Source organism: Sebastes umbrosus, chromosome 18 (assembly GCF_015220745.1).
Source record: "Sebastes umbrosus isolate fSebUmb1 chromosome 18, fSebUmb1.pri, whole genome shotgun sequence".
Lineage (NCBI taxonomy): Eukaryota > Metazoa > Chordata > Actinopteri > Perciformes > Sebastidae > Sebastes > Sebastes umbrosus.
Window position 1 is genome coordinate 25224704 of NC_051286.1, and position 17183 is coordinate 25241886.

At 44.9% G+C, this 17183-nt stretch overlaps 1 protein-coding gene across 1 annotated transcript in view; it reads right to left on the reverse strand.

Annotated features, from left to right (window-relative positions):
* Positions 1 to 17183, reverse strand: part of enah (ENAH actin regulator) — a 111559-nt gene that overhangs the window by 19411 nt on the left and 74965 nt on the right. Inside the window, 2 exon segments of the mRNA XM_037751708.1 lie at positions 2726 to 3532; positions 13172 to 13512. Of these exon segments, the coding sequence (XP_037607636.1) occupies positions 2726 to 3532; positions 13172 to 13512 (1148 nt within the window).

Sequence of the window (17183 nt, forward strand, 5' to 3'; positions counted from 1 at the left end):
AATGCAGAAATGAGGAAGGGCGCCCACCGGCATTTTTTATTATTATTTATTTATTTATATATTTTTTAGGGGTCTACAAACGCCCCCCCTAGGGGACTGCCTATATGGCCTATGCCCGCTTCATCCACACTGGGAACGTCAGGAGCGTGTGGTGGCGGCTGTGTGATTGACGCGTCGGGTGTTCCACAATTAAAACCCGGTACTATATTCATTCATGGAGCCTTGCAAGTCACCTCATGTTCTACAACACTGTCCTGCAAATATTTCAGAATAAAAGCCTTGTGTTAACAAATGAAGGAATTCTGTCCATAGAAAAAATGCTTTGAGGGCTTTTATTTTGAAATGAAAGCAGGAAGTGTTAATTTAAAAATAAGTCTTTACTTTTATTCATCTCCGGAACATTTTTTTTTACAGATAGAGACAGCGAAACTGTAGTAATATTGCTGGTATGATGTCAATATGCTGTCAATAGATAACCTTCACTGTCTGTTGTTGCTGTGAACCGCGCGGCTCGCGTCAAAAATAGGCGAGACCTCGAATCTCTAGAAGAGACGTAGCTGACACGCAGCCGAGCCGCCAAGCGCTCCTGACGCTCCCAGTGTGGACGAGGCTTTAAGTCGGCCCTGCTTCTCCCTCTGCTGTACTAATATCACTGTAATATTGTAGTTCTTGCTAAAACCTGCTAAATCCTAAAGAGCAGAGCAGCCTGCATACATCTTTGACAGGTTACATCAACAGGTTACACCAACATGCTCATTGAATCTGTTTTTGCATAACAGTGGATGTAATTTTCCAGTGAACATGGAATACACACATCAGGTATGACAGCATGCCACATCACGTGTTATCAACATGCAGCGTTAGTGAGAAGTAGTGACTGGAGGTTATAGTTCAAATAGTGCTGGGCAACATGACAAAAAGTAGTGGTTATTGTATTAAAAAAATTATAACAATAAATATCAGTGTATTAATGAATTACCCAGCCCTATCTGGAAGGTATACATTCTAATAAATGGAGCAGAGACAAAGCAATAAACATTGAGCAGTAAATCAATGAAATACTCTATTTTGTGCAATGACACACACAAACACACACACACACACACACACACACACACACACACACACATACTCACACACACACACACACACACTCACAACGACACAGGATGATCAACTCATAGCTTGCCAAAAGATGATAACATTGGATGAATAGGAACTGTGTTCTGTCCCTTTGAAACGAAATAACCAGATGTTTACTTAGTAATTCTAATAAGGAATCATAATTACGTTGCTCCCAGTTCTCATCACAGACCCATGATCCATGATTGATAATCTATGATGGAATGTGAACATTTTGAGCAGCGATCAATATTAAACCAGCAGTCCAGTCGCCTTCCAGCGAATCAGTGTGATGATCTCTGAGGTCAGAGGTCATTAGAACACCTCCCGAGGCTAATGAGAGAAATGCAGAGTGGATGAAGGTCACTGGAGCGCTAGTTTGCATATGAAACATTAAATTCTTATCACGTAAAATATTAATGAAATCATCAAAAATTGAAACAGAAAGTGAATATTTAACGCGCAAATGCTTGTCTTCGTCTCTCGACAGCAATATTACGAATCCGTCCCATAGCGAAGGCATGACCCGTCCTACTCTGATACTCTGCCTCTGATTGGCTCACTGTAATATTCTTACCCTAACCCTAACCAATCTCACTTCTCATGCCTAAACCTAACCAATCCAACCAATAAAGGCAACGAGTACAATCAGAGGCAGAGTGGGGAGGGCCTTCGTGTAGCAGGATTCGTAATTCAGCCTCCGGACAACATGAAACATGAAACCGATACTAGCTGACATGGAAGAATTATTAAAACTTGCCCAAATGAAACTAATTCCTGAAGACCTCTCTACCATTTTTCTCTCGTAGACGGTTAGATGGCCAAGGAGACTTGTTCTGTTTCCGGTTCGCAGCCTCTACTTCTGCTTCTACTCCGTTTACTGGCGGATTACAGCCATGTGTAGCCTACAGTGCCAACTTCTGACCAAACTACGCTGTAGCCGAATCTATTCACTCTAAACCGGCCGATAGAAACGCGCCTGATTCACATTTCTTTTTTTGCAACATTTACTTGACAATTGAATGGGCTAGCGACCTACTGATGTCTCATTCAAAAGGGGAGCTGTTGTGACTAGATACAGGGCGGTTGGCTTACAATAAGTCAGACTGACTAGAGGAAACAGTGAAGAGTCAAATGAGTGGAAATCAAATGGCAAAAAATCATAAGATCAGCACAGAGAACTATGGTTGAGAAATGGACTGATGAAAGAAGAACCAGGAGATGATATATTATATAGTGAGCTGTATCCACAGAATGATAGAGCACTATCGAGTAGACAGACATGCCATGCTAAACGACCAGACGTATTTCATATCAGTCAGACACATGGACACACATGCAGTTTGTGAGACAGACAAAGAAATTAGACAGAGCCGAGACACAGTGGAGACCCCACAACATGAGACCGACACTCTCCTCCTCTGATATCTACCTGCATTATGGGCCTCGCTGTGTGCTGTGGCCAGCTCAGTAGCAAGGTAACAGGTCCAACAGTGGTCCACCCCCCCCCCACACCCGTTAGTGTGTGAGTCAAAAAGCAGTGAAAGATGAGGGAAGAGAAGCAGTGAGAGAGAGAGACAAGAGTCTGGATTGGAGGCCTTACCCTGGGGCTGACAGGAGGAGCCCCCCTGAGACAGGTGGGTCTCTGGGCCTGTAGCTGTGTCCGGCTCCCCCGGCCCCGACAGGCCCAGGCCCACGGGGAGGGAGAGGTGCTCAGCAGAGGCAGAGGTGGCGGCGGCGGCGGCAGCAGGGGGTGCTGTGGAGGGAGAGGGCACACCAGGAGCCTGGGATGAGGAGGGGGGAGACGAGACGAAGGAGGAAGACGGAGGGGGAGCTATGGGAGAGGGGAGAGGGGGCGGGGTAGGCGGAGGAGGCGGGGTGGGGCAGGCGATGCCGAGGGGGGTGTGGCTGTGCGGGATGGTCACGGGAGACGGCGCGGGGAACATGGGCGGGCCATTGGGGGCCGGCGAGGGGGGCTTCTGGGTGAGAGGGGAAGGCGCCGCGATGGGGATGAGCGGCCGCGGACCCGCAGCCTTCCCGGGGGGGCTGCTTATCATGACCGGGGGCGAAGGGGGCAGGGGGGTGAAGTTGCACGCCGACCACACCACAGACTTGGGCGGAGGGGGCGGGGCCGGGGCGGGGGCCGGAGCGACAGCGACAGGCGGGGCCTGGGGGAAGGCTTGCTGTCGCCGCGGGACCGTGGCGTAGTGAGGCAGGACCGGGTGGAAGGCGGAGCCGAGCGAGGTGGCGAATCGGGAGGCCGAGTGCCTCAGAGGCGGGGTTGGCGGAGTGGCGGAGGAGGGCGACGGCGTCCCGGGGGCCGGGTAGGTGGGCGTGGTCGGGGAAACGGGCGTGGAGGACGTCCTGCCGTACTCCTGAGGCGTGGGAGAGTACAGTGTGCTTTCGAAGGCTAAAACGCGAATGGACAAACCAAGGTCAAGGACAAGGACAAGGACAAGACAGGACAGAAGGGAAGGAGTGACGGAAGGAAAGAAGGCAGGAAGGAAGCAGCCGTCATGCACACAGGAGGGAAAGACAGCAGGTCAGGAGAGAGAGAAGGAAGGAGGGAGGAAAAAAGAGAAGGGGGCAGATGAAGCAGGAAAAACCAGCACAGAGCTATACCAAAGATTTATTCCAGGGTGTGTCTACTATGTTAGTGGACAGGTGTTAGCACTGGGGACAGAGCCAGAGACACAAAGCTTCCATGTGTTGTTGGTGAGAGAAGAGGGGACAACAAACCAGGTAGCACACAGCCAGAGAGTAGTCACCAAGTAGACGCAACTCATCACCACCAATCAAGCCGGTTCAATCAGCAGCGGGACATTAAGTCATATAGAATTCAACCAGATGTACTCAGAGACCCAGCATGCACCACTTCATCTAACGCTCATCAAAACAGAGTCAGCCAGTAACAGTTGAGTCCTGAATAACTCTGGAACCAAAATCACATTCAGCAATGAAAACAACATTACATGTCAATTCAATGGAGAACGTACATATGTGCCTGGTCTCTGTGTCTCTGTCCCTGGTCTCTGTCTTTGTCTTTGCCACTGGTCTCTGTGGCTGTCTCTCTGTCTCTGTCTTTGTCCCTGGTCTCTGTGGCTGTCTATCTGTCTTCGTCCCTGGTCTCTGTCTTTGTCCCTGGTCTCTGTGGCTGTCTATCTGTCTTTGTCCCTGGTCTCTGTTTCTGTTTTTGTCCCTTGACTTGTTTTGTCCCTTGTTTTTGTCCCTTGTCCCCGGTCTCTGTGTCTTTCTCTCTGTGTCTTGTCTCTGTGTCTCTCTCTTTGTCCCTGGTCTCTGTGGCTGTCTCTTTGTCTTTGTCTTTGTCTTTGTCCCTGGTCTCTGTCTTTGCCACTGGTCTCTGTGGCTGTCTCTCTGTCTCTGTCTTTGCCACTGGTCTCTGTGGCTGTCTCTCTGTCTCTGTGTCTCTGTCTTTGCCACTGGTCTCTGTGGCTGTCTCTCTGTCTTTTTCCCTGGTCTCTCTGTACCTGGTTTCTGTTTCTGTTTTTGTCCCTTGACTTGTTTTGTCCCTTGTTTTTATCCCTTGTCCCCGGTCTCTGTGTCTGTCTCTCTGTGTCTGGTCTCCCTGTCTCTGTCTTTGTCCCTGGTCTCTGTGTTTGTCTCTCTGTCTGGTCTCTGTGTCTCTGTCCCTAGTCTCTGTGTCTCTGTCCTTGGTCTCTGTGTCTGTCTCTCTGTCTCTGTGTCTGTCCCTGGTCTCTGTGTCTGTCTCTCTGTCTCTGTGCCTGGTCTCTGCCTTTGTCCCTGGTCTCTGTGTCTGTCTCTCTGTCTCTGTCTCTGCATTAGATTCAGATGTATTCCTGTCTATACAGTGGAGGTTTGTACAGAGGGGGTTTCTTCATGAATCCTTCATAGCCTGATTTAAAGAACATTTTATTATGAGAACAGGAGAAAGTAGATTTTGTTTTTGTTTATGACTGTTGACTTTCTGATTTAGAGTGTGATAAAAAGAGAAACCTTTGACTTTAATACGTCAACAAAATGGAACAAGAATTTTCAACCTGGTTTCATCCAAAGTTCACATTCCTGTTCTGGAAATGTATAGCACATATTTAATAAGGTAATGCCTCATTTGCATATTTAAACATAACATTTCAGAAAACATAACAAAAATGAATGTCCGTAATCAAGTTTCATGATGAGATCTATTAGTAAAATTGTTATAAATGGTGTATCGTATACACCTGTAGTGTCTCCCAAAGACAGAGATCAAATGAGGTGCAGCTGTGTCTTTTCATATGAACTGAACGTCCTCTTTGCCTCGTCTTTTACTGTCAGCTTCCAGTCCAGTGGGTGGTGTTGGGACTGGTTACCAGTGTCAGATTCTCATGTTGCCTGAGTCATCTCACTAAGGGATGAATAATTAAAGCTCTGTGTTGTTGATAGCCTTTCTGTTGGTTTTATTCCTCACTATCTAAACAGCTTTTATTATGTGGCATTCCTTTTTATAATCACGTTACGCCCGTCTCTCTACTGTATGGGTCTTAATGGTATTTAATAACTTTACATATTCATTTTTAATGGGCTTTACTGTCTCGTATCATTTAAATGTGGTGATTTTGTCCTCTGTTTCATTATGTGTCTATCCCTGCTGAGCCTATCGCCCTCTAACTAATTACCTTGATTGGGTCTGTTGATGCGCTACACTAGCGCTTAGCGTAGCCTGCTGTATGGAGCTGCCATATGTTATATGTGTGTGTGTGCGTGTGTGGATGGTGTAAAGTTGTTAATCCTCTGTTCACCTTCTGCTCCACTTCCCCTTACTAGTGATGTCATTCTACACTTTTCTGCAGTCCTTATTCTCGTGACTGGTTTGACATTTGTTGTTCAGGGTTCAGGGATACTTATCTACTGATTACTGCATTGGAAACTATTACCCATCACACTGACATAATATCATGTTTCTGCTGAAAACCTTGTGTGACAGACCGTGTGTGTGTTGTCGGTGGCATTATAGCTGTGAACGTAGGTGTAGCAGACAGTGTGTGTACAGTTTATTTGTTGGTGAATAAATGCTACGAAGCTGCAACTCCTCCGCTCAAGCGAGCTCAAGATGGAAGCCAACTTCCTGTATCTGTAACGCTGGTTTTAACCTATAGCGTTAATCGGTTAAATGCTTAAAGGGCCCATATCGTGCTCATTTTCAGGATCATACTTGTATTTTGTGTTTCTACTAGAACATGTTTACATGCTGTAATGTTAAAAAAAAACTTTATTTTCCTCATACTGTCGGCCTGAATATGCCTGTATTTACCCTCTGTCTTAAACGCTCCGTTTTAGTGCATTTTGACAGAATTGCGACGAAATTGCAACAGAATTGTGTTGCTAGGCAACAGCTTGGGTCCATGTTTACTTCCTGTCAGCTGATGACATTCACATACACTGCAACCAGTAATAAACTGGGACACATTTAGGATGTTTACGTTTAAATCTGTGTAAAGGGTCTAAATATTGTATATTTGTGACATCACAAATGGACAGAAATCCAGACAGCTTGTTCCAAATGCAGAGTTTCTGAATACGGGCTGTGTGTATTTCCCTGTGGATTAAGCGTTTTGATACTGTCACAGTATTTATATAGGACTGAAGCCTGCTTTATAATAAAAAAACGTGAAAATCTCACTTTTTTATAATATGGGACCTTTAATGTCGGTTAACGGTTAAACGGTTAATTATTTACATTCCTACTTTATACATCCATTGGTAGAACCCTTGAAAGGGTTCCATGGGGGACCTTTCTAAAAGGTTCTACCAGGAACCAAAAAGAGTTCTCCTATGGGGAGAAGCTGAAGAACCCTATATTGTTCTACTTTAGCACCTTTATTTCTAAAAGTCTCATACTTTATGTTGTATGGTTTTATTTCCATTCTGAAAACCTGACCTACAGAAATGTCACACTTCCTCACAGACACGGTTCAGATCTACACATACAGACGTATAATCTGACACAACACACAAACCTTCTGACTCACATCCAACACGTGAAACACCTAACCAGCAGTCACAAGACAGATAACCTGATGAATTCCTAAGACCGCCTGGCTCCTTTCCAACTCCTCCTCCTCATCCTCCTCCTCTGTGTCTCTCCCAGCTGAGCCAGCTCATGCTGCATTCACCATTTATCCTCTCTAACTGGAGTCAAAGCTCATCCCGACTTCCACTCCACTGCACACATCTCTTTTTCATTAACCCAGAATCTCTTCTTCACGCTTTCCTTCTTCACACTTTCACTTTCGCTCTACACTACTACCTCCTTCCTCGTCTCTCATCGTTTTCTTCTGTCACTAAACTCTGACCTTTTCCATCCTTCTCCATCATTCCACCCCCATTCCCTCTCTCCATCCCTCTGTAGCTCTGGGCGGGTCATGTGACTAAGAGGCCCCAGCTTTGCTCTGCCATTCCACAACAACCAACACACGATCAGAACACACCGATTACACACAGAGCTGGACACGTGTGCACACGGGAATATTAAGCGCATGAGAAGACGACAAAGCCGTACTGCAGCCGAACCAACTCTATGGACAACTTCAACTCAAAAAAAGCAGTGGATCCACCAGACCACCTTAAAAAAAAAAAATTCATATATACACCTGTATGTCTCCAATTAACATCCATATATTCAGAAAACACTTTACAGAATATACATTTAAACAATGTGAGTAAAGCCCATGTCAAACAGAAAAGGCTCGCCTTCACATGGAACATGTGTCCAGCAGGTCACCTCTTTCCTCTCACTAACAGTGAATGTGTTCAGTATGTGTAGCCATATGCTAACAATGCTAATTATTAGCCAATTTTAGGCAACCGAAGAGCAAAATAACTTCAAGAAACAATGAACAACTGTACAGAAAACTACAAAATAAAGAGTTCAGAAAAATGGCTGAGAGTGATCGTCACAATTAAGCTGCTGTAAAGGTTATTAGGGTGAGTACATGACAGTCACTTTAAAAGGATAGTTCTGGTGTTTTGAAGTGGTGTTGTATGAGGTATTTATCCATAGTAGGTATATTACTTATAGTATACGGTGGTTGGCGTGCCCCCAGTTTGGAGAAACAGACAGGAGCACCAGAGCAAACCAATGTGCTGCTGTGGACGGGGACGACAGAAGAATGTATTTTAGCCACCTAAAAAAAAATGTCTATCCTTTTAAGTGTACGCTATATTTAGAATATTTTCCGACAGCGAACTGAACTGAATTGAAACGTATCTATACCGTTTTTGTCATCTGAGCCTGCTGGCTTTGGAGAGGGCATAGATAAGTTCCACTTTCAGTTCAGTTCCCCGTCGGAAAGGAGGAGGAAATGTCTGTCTGACGGCAAGATAACGTAGTGAAAATATTCTAAATATAACGTACACTTAATCGATTATCGATTTTTTTAGGTGAATCTTTCTTTTAGGTGGCAAAAATATGTTTTTCTGCCGTCCCCGTCCACAGCATTGAATTGCTTTGCTCCGGTGTCGGTGCTCCTGTCTGTTTCTCCAAAATGAGGACACACCGACCGTCACCTACAGTAAGTAATACACCTACTACGGATAAGAACCTCATACAACCCCACTTCAAAACACCCGAACTATCCCTTTAAAAGGACCAGTGTGTTGGAAATTGGAAAATAAAAACGGAGTCAGGGAGTCCTCTATGTTGCACCGTCATGTTTCTACAGTAGCCCAGAATGGACAAACCAAACTGTGACAACTTTTCCTGCTTGGGTTGCAGTCGACAACGCTGCTCACTCCCGTCGCCGCCGCCGCCGCCGCCGCCGCCGCTCTCTCTCTCCCTCTGGCTTCACCACTCACTTCCCATGTACACACACACACACACACACACACACACACACACACACACACGCGGGAGAGGCTTCAGCTGGTTGCGATCTCCTCGCCTCACCGCTAGATGCCGCCAAATCCTACACACTGGACCTTTAAGGACAATATGTCGGCCAATTTTCAAAACTGATAAAGGAAACAGAAAGTTTCTCAGTAAACACTTCAAACCAGACGTTAACAGCAAACACGGCTCACTGCCTTCAGTGTTATTGTAGAACTCGTTTAAAAGATACACACAGTTATTCTATCAGAGAGAAACGGTGCTGTAAAGCGTTAATTGCTAAATCACAAGCTCACATCAAACCCAACAAACTCATATGTTCAAACAGAGCATGTGTGTGTGTGTGTGTGTGAGATAGAGCTTTGATTCTCTGCCCTAATCAGGTTGGGTCCGACCCGCCCCGCCCAAAATTTCACAAAATTCCCTCTGGCTTGAAACGGGCCGGGTTTGTAGAACCTTATAGTCTGTGATATGACAGTTTTTGGGCTGTGCTGAACATTCGGTAGGAGAAGGCGTATGTCGGAATTCAGAGAATGTGTCATTTATGTTTGTTACCGCACTGAAAAGTTGACTTTATACAGAACCCCCCTATACCTCTAGGAGAACATTTTAGTAACTTTTTAGAGACTTCATAGAGCACTTCTTCCAATCATTCCTGACAGTCCACGCATTGCTGATGTATGGAGCCCCCCTAGATGATGTACTTTGGTAAAGTTGGAAAGATATTGACAGATTCAAACTTCCTAGATCAATAACTCATAACAGAAACGTTGTTAAAACACAAACGACGGCTCTTTCTAACCGTAGTGAGGTAGACGACGAGCTACAACCTCATTTTAATCACTACGAGCTTTTAGTCCTCTGAGCTGGACACATAACATTGGTCTCTGTGTGCAGCCGGCGGTGAGACGAGTGGTCAGGGACCGTCTACAAAGTACAACGCCGAAAAGAGATGCAATAAAAATATTCAATAACTTCACTGTTATACAGTGTGGTACCACCAAAATTACTTCACACATCAATGATCTCCTCATAGTTGTACTACAGTACTTAGTATAGAAAAATATGCTTTTGCATAATTTTGGTGAATATTTAATGGGATATATATTCAATAACTTCAATATTATACAGTGTAGTACCACCAAATTCACTTCACACATCAATGGTCTCTTCCTGATTATACCTATTAAACTAATTAAGACATTTTGGTGACACTACACTTCGTAAAAGTGAAGTTATTGAATATTTTTCCCAAAATTCAAAATTCACCAAAAATGATGCCGTTGTTTGTGTTTTAACAACGTTTCTGTTATGAGTTATTGATTGAGGAAGTTTGAATCTGTCAATATCTTTCCAACTTCACCGAAGTCAATGACGCGACTATTAGGAATGATCGAGGGAACGAGTTAATAAAATCTCCTCCGGGCTCCGTAACTTTAGCTTGTAATACATCTATATATATATTTTTAAATGTATTTATTTTACAGTGGAAATTCAGACTTTTGGTCGGGCTCAAGCCCCAAACTGCTGCCGGTCCGGGCTCGGGTTGGGCTTGGACAGAAACTATGTAGGATCAGGTTGGATTTTTTAGGCTCGATCCTAGCCATAGTATGAGATCCAGCATGTTTGTTCTCTGTGTGTTATTGTGTATGACATGAAAGAACCCCTCCCTCTTATCCTGGGGGTATTTTCATGCGCACACACACGCACACACACGGTCATCCCTGGGGGTCTCACCAGCATTCTCCCTGTTGGTGTATTTTTAGCCTCTGAGTAACACCACCAAGCTGTGTGCGCCTGTTTATGCATGCGTGTGCTAATAGGCCGAGCGTGGCACTGAAGCGTGCCGCGCACCGCTGCCTTCCCCACTGACCCAGTCCTCCCTATCACAGGATGAAAACTTCCTGATCCGTTACGGCTCCACTTTACAATCAGTGTGGGTTCCACCTGCGGCTCCACCTGGATGGAAGTGAAAGCCCAGCTTTTCACGCTCTACACTTCAGATATTAGAAGTCCAGTGGGAGGAGGATCATTATCAAAGTTAATAAACTGGAGATTTTGAGGACTGATTTACAGAGAATCATAGCCAAGGTGTATACAGCCAGCATGTCTGCACATCTTCATTAGATTTGTTGGATGTGTGTGTGAAGTGTCAGAAGTTATGTGTGAGTGTGTGTGTGTATGTGTGTGTGTGTGTGTGTGTGTATGTGTATGTGTGTATGTGTGTGTGTGTGTGTGTGTGTGTGTGTGTGTGTGTGGCTGGTGTAATGCCCGGCGGCAGTGTTTGTTCATGTTCATGTTCATCTCCCCCCCCATGCCCCAGTGCCTCAGCAATCTGTTCATAGCGCCTGTCCAGCCTGTGGGCAGATGAGCAGAGTGAGGGCCATACTGCAGCTTAGCACTAACAAAGGGGGGGGGGCTAACAATGCTAGCACTAACGCAAAAGAGACAGAGAGCTGTTCTCCACTCAGAAGGTATCCACCTCCCCATGCTTCAAGTCCTGCCATCCAGAGGAGAAGAGCTCTCTTCTGAACTTCCAAGTTTCACAAACCATTACAGCTTCAATATTAAGAGCTATGCTAGGTAATAGACAGGTTTTAGTGGACAAGTGTTAAACTGAAACTAAGGCCTATAAAGAACTGGCAACACAACATTCATACAAAATTAAAGAGGACCTATTACACTCATTGTACTTGTATTTTGGGTTCCTACTAGAACATGTTTACATGCTTTAATGTTCAAAAAACACTTTACTTTTCTCATACCGGCTGTGCTACAGCACCTCTTTTCACCCTCAGTCTGAAACACTCTGAGTACCTGCACTGCCCCGCCCCCCTCCCGAAAAAGCCCAGTCTGCTCTGATTGGTCAGCTGGCCCACACTGTTGTGATTGGTCAAACAAACCAAACTTTTCAGACTCTACCCCAGCTCCGCTGTAACTAGCTTTGTTTGAGGGCGTGCCAAACTAGCTGCTACGGCAGGTATTATATGTGTTACTTGGTGACATCACCACGTTACGGAAGAAAAGACGGGACTTCGAGCGAGGCGTTTCAGACACATTCAGGAGCAGTGTTCCTGTGGGGGGAGGAACTCCCTCTTTGGCGTGGACTTTGGAACTCTGCAGATGTTTTACATGCACAAAAAATCAATATAACACACTAAAGGAAAGGGAAAAAAACACAAAAGCAGCCTCTTTAAAGTTCAACTTGCTGTGTCCCAACTTCATACTACACACTAAATCACAACGGGTTTAGAGTATGTAGTGTGTTCACAGTTCACACTGGAAGAGACAGAATGAGATATACTCAATACTAACGCTGATACGAACATGTTAATGCAAATTTGTTTTACCGGCACCAATTTCTTTAACGCATTAACACAATCGATCCTTCAGAGGTTGTAGCGGGCTCAGTTTTAAAGCTTGTGATAATAACGCATTAACGCAAATTTGTTTCAATGCATATCTTTAAGTTTTTAAGTTTTAAAGTTAGTGAAGATACTAGCATCATATGAAACTAGAAAACCTAAGGACACTGGTACCAACCATGTCATACTAGCTCGGGAAGGAGGTAATCATACCTATTCATAGCCTAACAATAAAGCATATTTATATAGTACTAAAAACAGGATAAATTAAATAATTTACAGAAAAAATTGCAACAATACCGCATATCGCGCTGTTGAACTAATCATTATCACCACAGGGGAAATTCCTTCACCGCGACATCCCTAAGTAAAAGATGCTTTTTTTGGAATGATAATCGCAAAAACAGTTTACTAAGACTGATATATACTAATGACTGTAACTAATGAAGAGTGTAGTGTGTACTGTATACAGTTAGGATGCAGGATGGAATTGGGACACACTGAGATTCAACCGAGTCCACGTTCAGCATCACAGATTTTACACCAGATTATTAAGAGAAACTACATCCAATACAAAAATGAACTCAAAAAGCTCCTCGTTCAAATAGCAGTCTGCCTTTGCCAAGTTCTGTTCTTACAGGACTCAAACATGCATCAGAAAGCTCTTCTGAAGACAGCCTGTATTGATCTGTTGTTCAAAGCAGCAAGACAATATTAACACATTATAAATCAGCAAAACTCTGCACATCTTCAGTCTCACTACTGGCCTTCAAACAACCAAAGTGTGTCTGGAGGTGTGTGTGAATGTATGAGGAGGAAAGCAGAGAGCATCACTCACCGGCGTTGGAGATGCGTCTCCCTCTCTCCCAGTCCTGCTGCTCTCTGTCCAACTGCTCCTGCTGCTCCTTGTCTGCCTTCTCCCTCTCCATCAGCTCACGCTCGCTGCGCTCCTGCTGCTCCAGTCGCTCCCTCTCAGCCTGCGCCTCCCTCTCCGCCTGCGCCTCCTTCTCCTGACGCTCACGCTCCTGGCGCTCACGCTCCTGGCGCTCACGCTCCTGGCGCTCGCGCTCCAGCACCTCTTGCTCCAGGCGCTCCCGGTCCTGACGCTCCCTCTCCTGACGCTCTCGCTCCTGATGCTCCCGCTCCTGCTCCTTCTGCCTCTGCAGATCCTGGAGCTGCCTGGAGGAGGGAGAGGAGAAGGAAGACACAGGAGAGGAGGAGAGGAAGAAGACATGGGAAGCAGGAGAGGAAAAGAAACAGGAGAGGACACGGAAGAGGAAGGAGAAGAGGAAATGGGAGAGGAGGAGAAGACAGGAGAGGAGGAGAGGAGAGGACACGAGGAGAGGAAGGAGAGGAGAGGAGAGAGAGGAGAGGGAGGAAATGGGAGAGGACAGGATATGGGAGAGGACAGGAGAAGAAGGAGAAGGAGGAGATGAAACAGGAGAGGAGAAGAGAGGAGAGGAGAGGGAGAGGAGGAGAAGGGAAGGTGAGAAACAGGAGAGGACAGACATGGGAGGGAGAGGAGCAAAAGGAAGGAGGTGAAACAGCCGAGAGGAGAGACGGAGAGGAAAACAGAAGACGGACACAGGAGAGACAGAGGAGAGGAGGAGATCAGCCAAGGAGAGGAACGAGGAGAGGGAGAGGAGAGGGAGAGAGAGGAGAGGAGAGGACGAGGAGAGGACAAGAAGGTAGGGAGAGGAGAGGAGGAAGGAGCGGAAACAGGAGAGGAGAGGACATGGGAGAGGAGAGGAGAGGAGGAGAAGGGAGGAGAGGAAACAGGAGACGAGAGCACATTGGGAGGGAGATGAGATAGGAGAGGAGAAAAGGAGAGGAAACACACATTAATGCAAAATTCACATTTCAATTGTATCTTTTGTCTTTTTGTGGAATTTCACAACATAACTCATCTTACTCTCGGTCAGAGTCATCACTTTATATTTATCTATTTAAAAAGACTTCAACTACCACCAATGCTTCAAAAAAACAGCTCAGGTGTGAGATAAAAGAGGGATTGATGTGGAGAAAAATATTGAAGTAAAGAATGAGTATAAAGGAGGTAAATCAGTGTGGCGCCCTCCCGACCCCCACAGGCAATAGCTTGTTGTTATTATATAAGTTGAAGCTATTTTTGGTCCCATTAAAACCCAGTGAGGACTGCTGTGGAGAGAAAGCCTCTCTTGGCTGCACACTGCTGCTCAGAGAGGGTGTCTGACAGAAGAAATAAAGAAACTAGAGGACCAAATAATAAACTATTTTTTATTTGATCATCATGACAGGTGATGTTAATGATCTTGAAGCATGTGTGTGCGTGTTCAGGAAGCTTTCTCATGCAAGTATTCAGTGCAAACTGTGCCTGCAGATCCAGGTTTAACCACTAGGGGTCAGCAGAAGCTCTGCAGTAGAAGGAACTGGTGCATGTTGTGCAGCAGCAGCAGCAGTGGAGGGAAATAAAGGAAGAATGGAGCATGTAAAGCAGTGTGTTCTTGTGTGTGTGTGTGTGGGTAGCATGCATGTGAAAATGACAAAGTGTGACAGGGAAGGGCAGCCATTTCCCATTTACTATATTTGAGATTTGATTGGAAGAACTGTGACGATCCCTGTGGGGAAACTGGGCAGTTTGTACGAGGACTATCAATATAAGAACAAGGACGTGAATAGAATGACCTGCCAACACAGGTCGTATAGACTCTTCTATGGAGAGATGAAGCGAAGGACCTGAATGATAATGTGAGTACACACTTCTGTATTTTCTTAATTCAAAATTAGGGCCGTCAAAGTCTATCGCAGTAATAATGAAAATTCCTTTTAACGCCACTCATTTCTTTTAACACCTTAACGCAATTCTTAGGTTGTACCAGGCTCAATTTTAAAGCTACAGAGAAGATACTGGTAACGTATGAAACTATAAATCCTAAGGAATCCATTGATACCAACCGTGTCATACTAGCTTGTTGCGAAGGAGGCTAAAAAACGCTCCAAACTTGGCATGGCCAAATTCAAAGGGGGTCCCTTGACCTCTGCCCTCCAGATATGTGAATGTAAATGGGTTCTATGAGTACCCACGAGTCTCCCCTTTACAGACATGCCCACTTTATGATAATTCACATACAGTTTGGGGCAAGTCATAGTCAAGTCAGCACACTGACACACTGACAGCTGTTGTTGCCTGTTGGGCTGCAGTTTGCCATGTTATGATTTGAGAATATTTCTTATGCTAAATGCAGTACCTGTGAGGGTTCTGGACAATATCTGTCATTGTTTTTGTGTTTGTTAGTTGATTTCCAATAATAATATATACATACATTTGCATAAAGAAAGCATATTTGTCACCCTCCATGTTGATACGATGTATTAAATTTGACAAATCTCCCATTAAAGCTGAAGTAGGCGAGATTAGAACAAATATGATTGAAAAACAGTTACCCTCCCCAACCCTTTTTCTTTTTATAAAACGGTCACTATATCGTGACAGTAGTACATGAAACAGGTAACCTGAAAAAAATCATGTGCCTCTGTGTCACCTCAACCGCATCTGCAAGATTTCACAGACCGGAGGAAAACAAGCAGTAAGAGAGATCTGAGGTCTCCTGTCCATCTGCTGTCTACGAGAGCCGGCTGTCAATCACACCGTGAACTCCGACCACCAAACGGTCAAACTAGGCAGCGCTGATCAAATATGAATCACTATTATGTTAGGTTAATGTCTATTTCTCTCCTCAAAGTTTTCAGAATCATCATGTCATGCTCTCTTAATGAAATGACCTGTGATTGGTCAAAGTCTCCCGTCACGGGTTCGATTTCTTTAAAGTCTGAAAACAGAGCCATGAGGAGGAGCAGAAGTCTCTCAGAACACTTGAATTACAATATGCTGAAAGGTTATTATGGAATTTTTGCCCAATGATGCCAAAAATATACTGACTACTGAAGCTTTAAGGTACATTTACAATAGATAAAAAATGTGCGATATTTAATTGCAATGAATCGCAACCTATATATCTTAATCGATCGACGGCCCCTACCTATAAACTATAAAATAAATAACAGAATAGTATAGTATTTCAAGGACCACCCAAAACATAGCATATATACAGGATGGTGTCGAAAAGAAACACTCGGTCCATACTCACATTAACAAGTGTCTCGTTGGTGTATAAATGGAAAGCTACATAATCCGTCCTTCATCACAACAACTGACAGGTAATGTGAAGGATTTATACGAACAAATAAATAGCGCAGAGAGGGTGTGTGTGTTGGTATGAATGAGCCAAACATGTGAGGGGGAGATCAGATGCAAACTGTGGGAGGTTGTCATCTGTCAGGTTCTCACACACACACACACACACGCACACACACACACACATAGCAGATCTTTCATTTAATTGGAAAGACTCAATTGTCGCTTGTCACATTCTGTGATTTACTTGGTCGTAAATTGCATCGGCTGTAAATGAGCGAGTGTTACGTTCATAAATTACACAAGCGGGGAGAGGGTTGGTGGGAACGGGAGCTAAATGCCAACATGCACTTTCTCTCTCTGACACACACACACACGCGCACACACTCATCCCGTTGTGCTGACAGCTGACTCACAGCTAAAAGACAATCATCAGCATAAATGTTGCTTGATGTAAACACTCCCTTTGCTTCCATCTGCACGGGTGACACACACAAACCTCACTCCACTAGTGACACACACACACACACACACTAGTCTAAAGGCATGTTCAGACCTGCGGGTTCACACTCAAACAGTAGTGATGTCATGGTCGACATTGTGTTCCCAAGGTCTGCTTTGGGATTAGCTCCCGTGCATCGGGCCGCTGTGAGAAACCCTCATGCTTCCTCTGAGT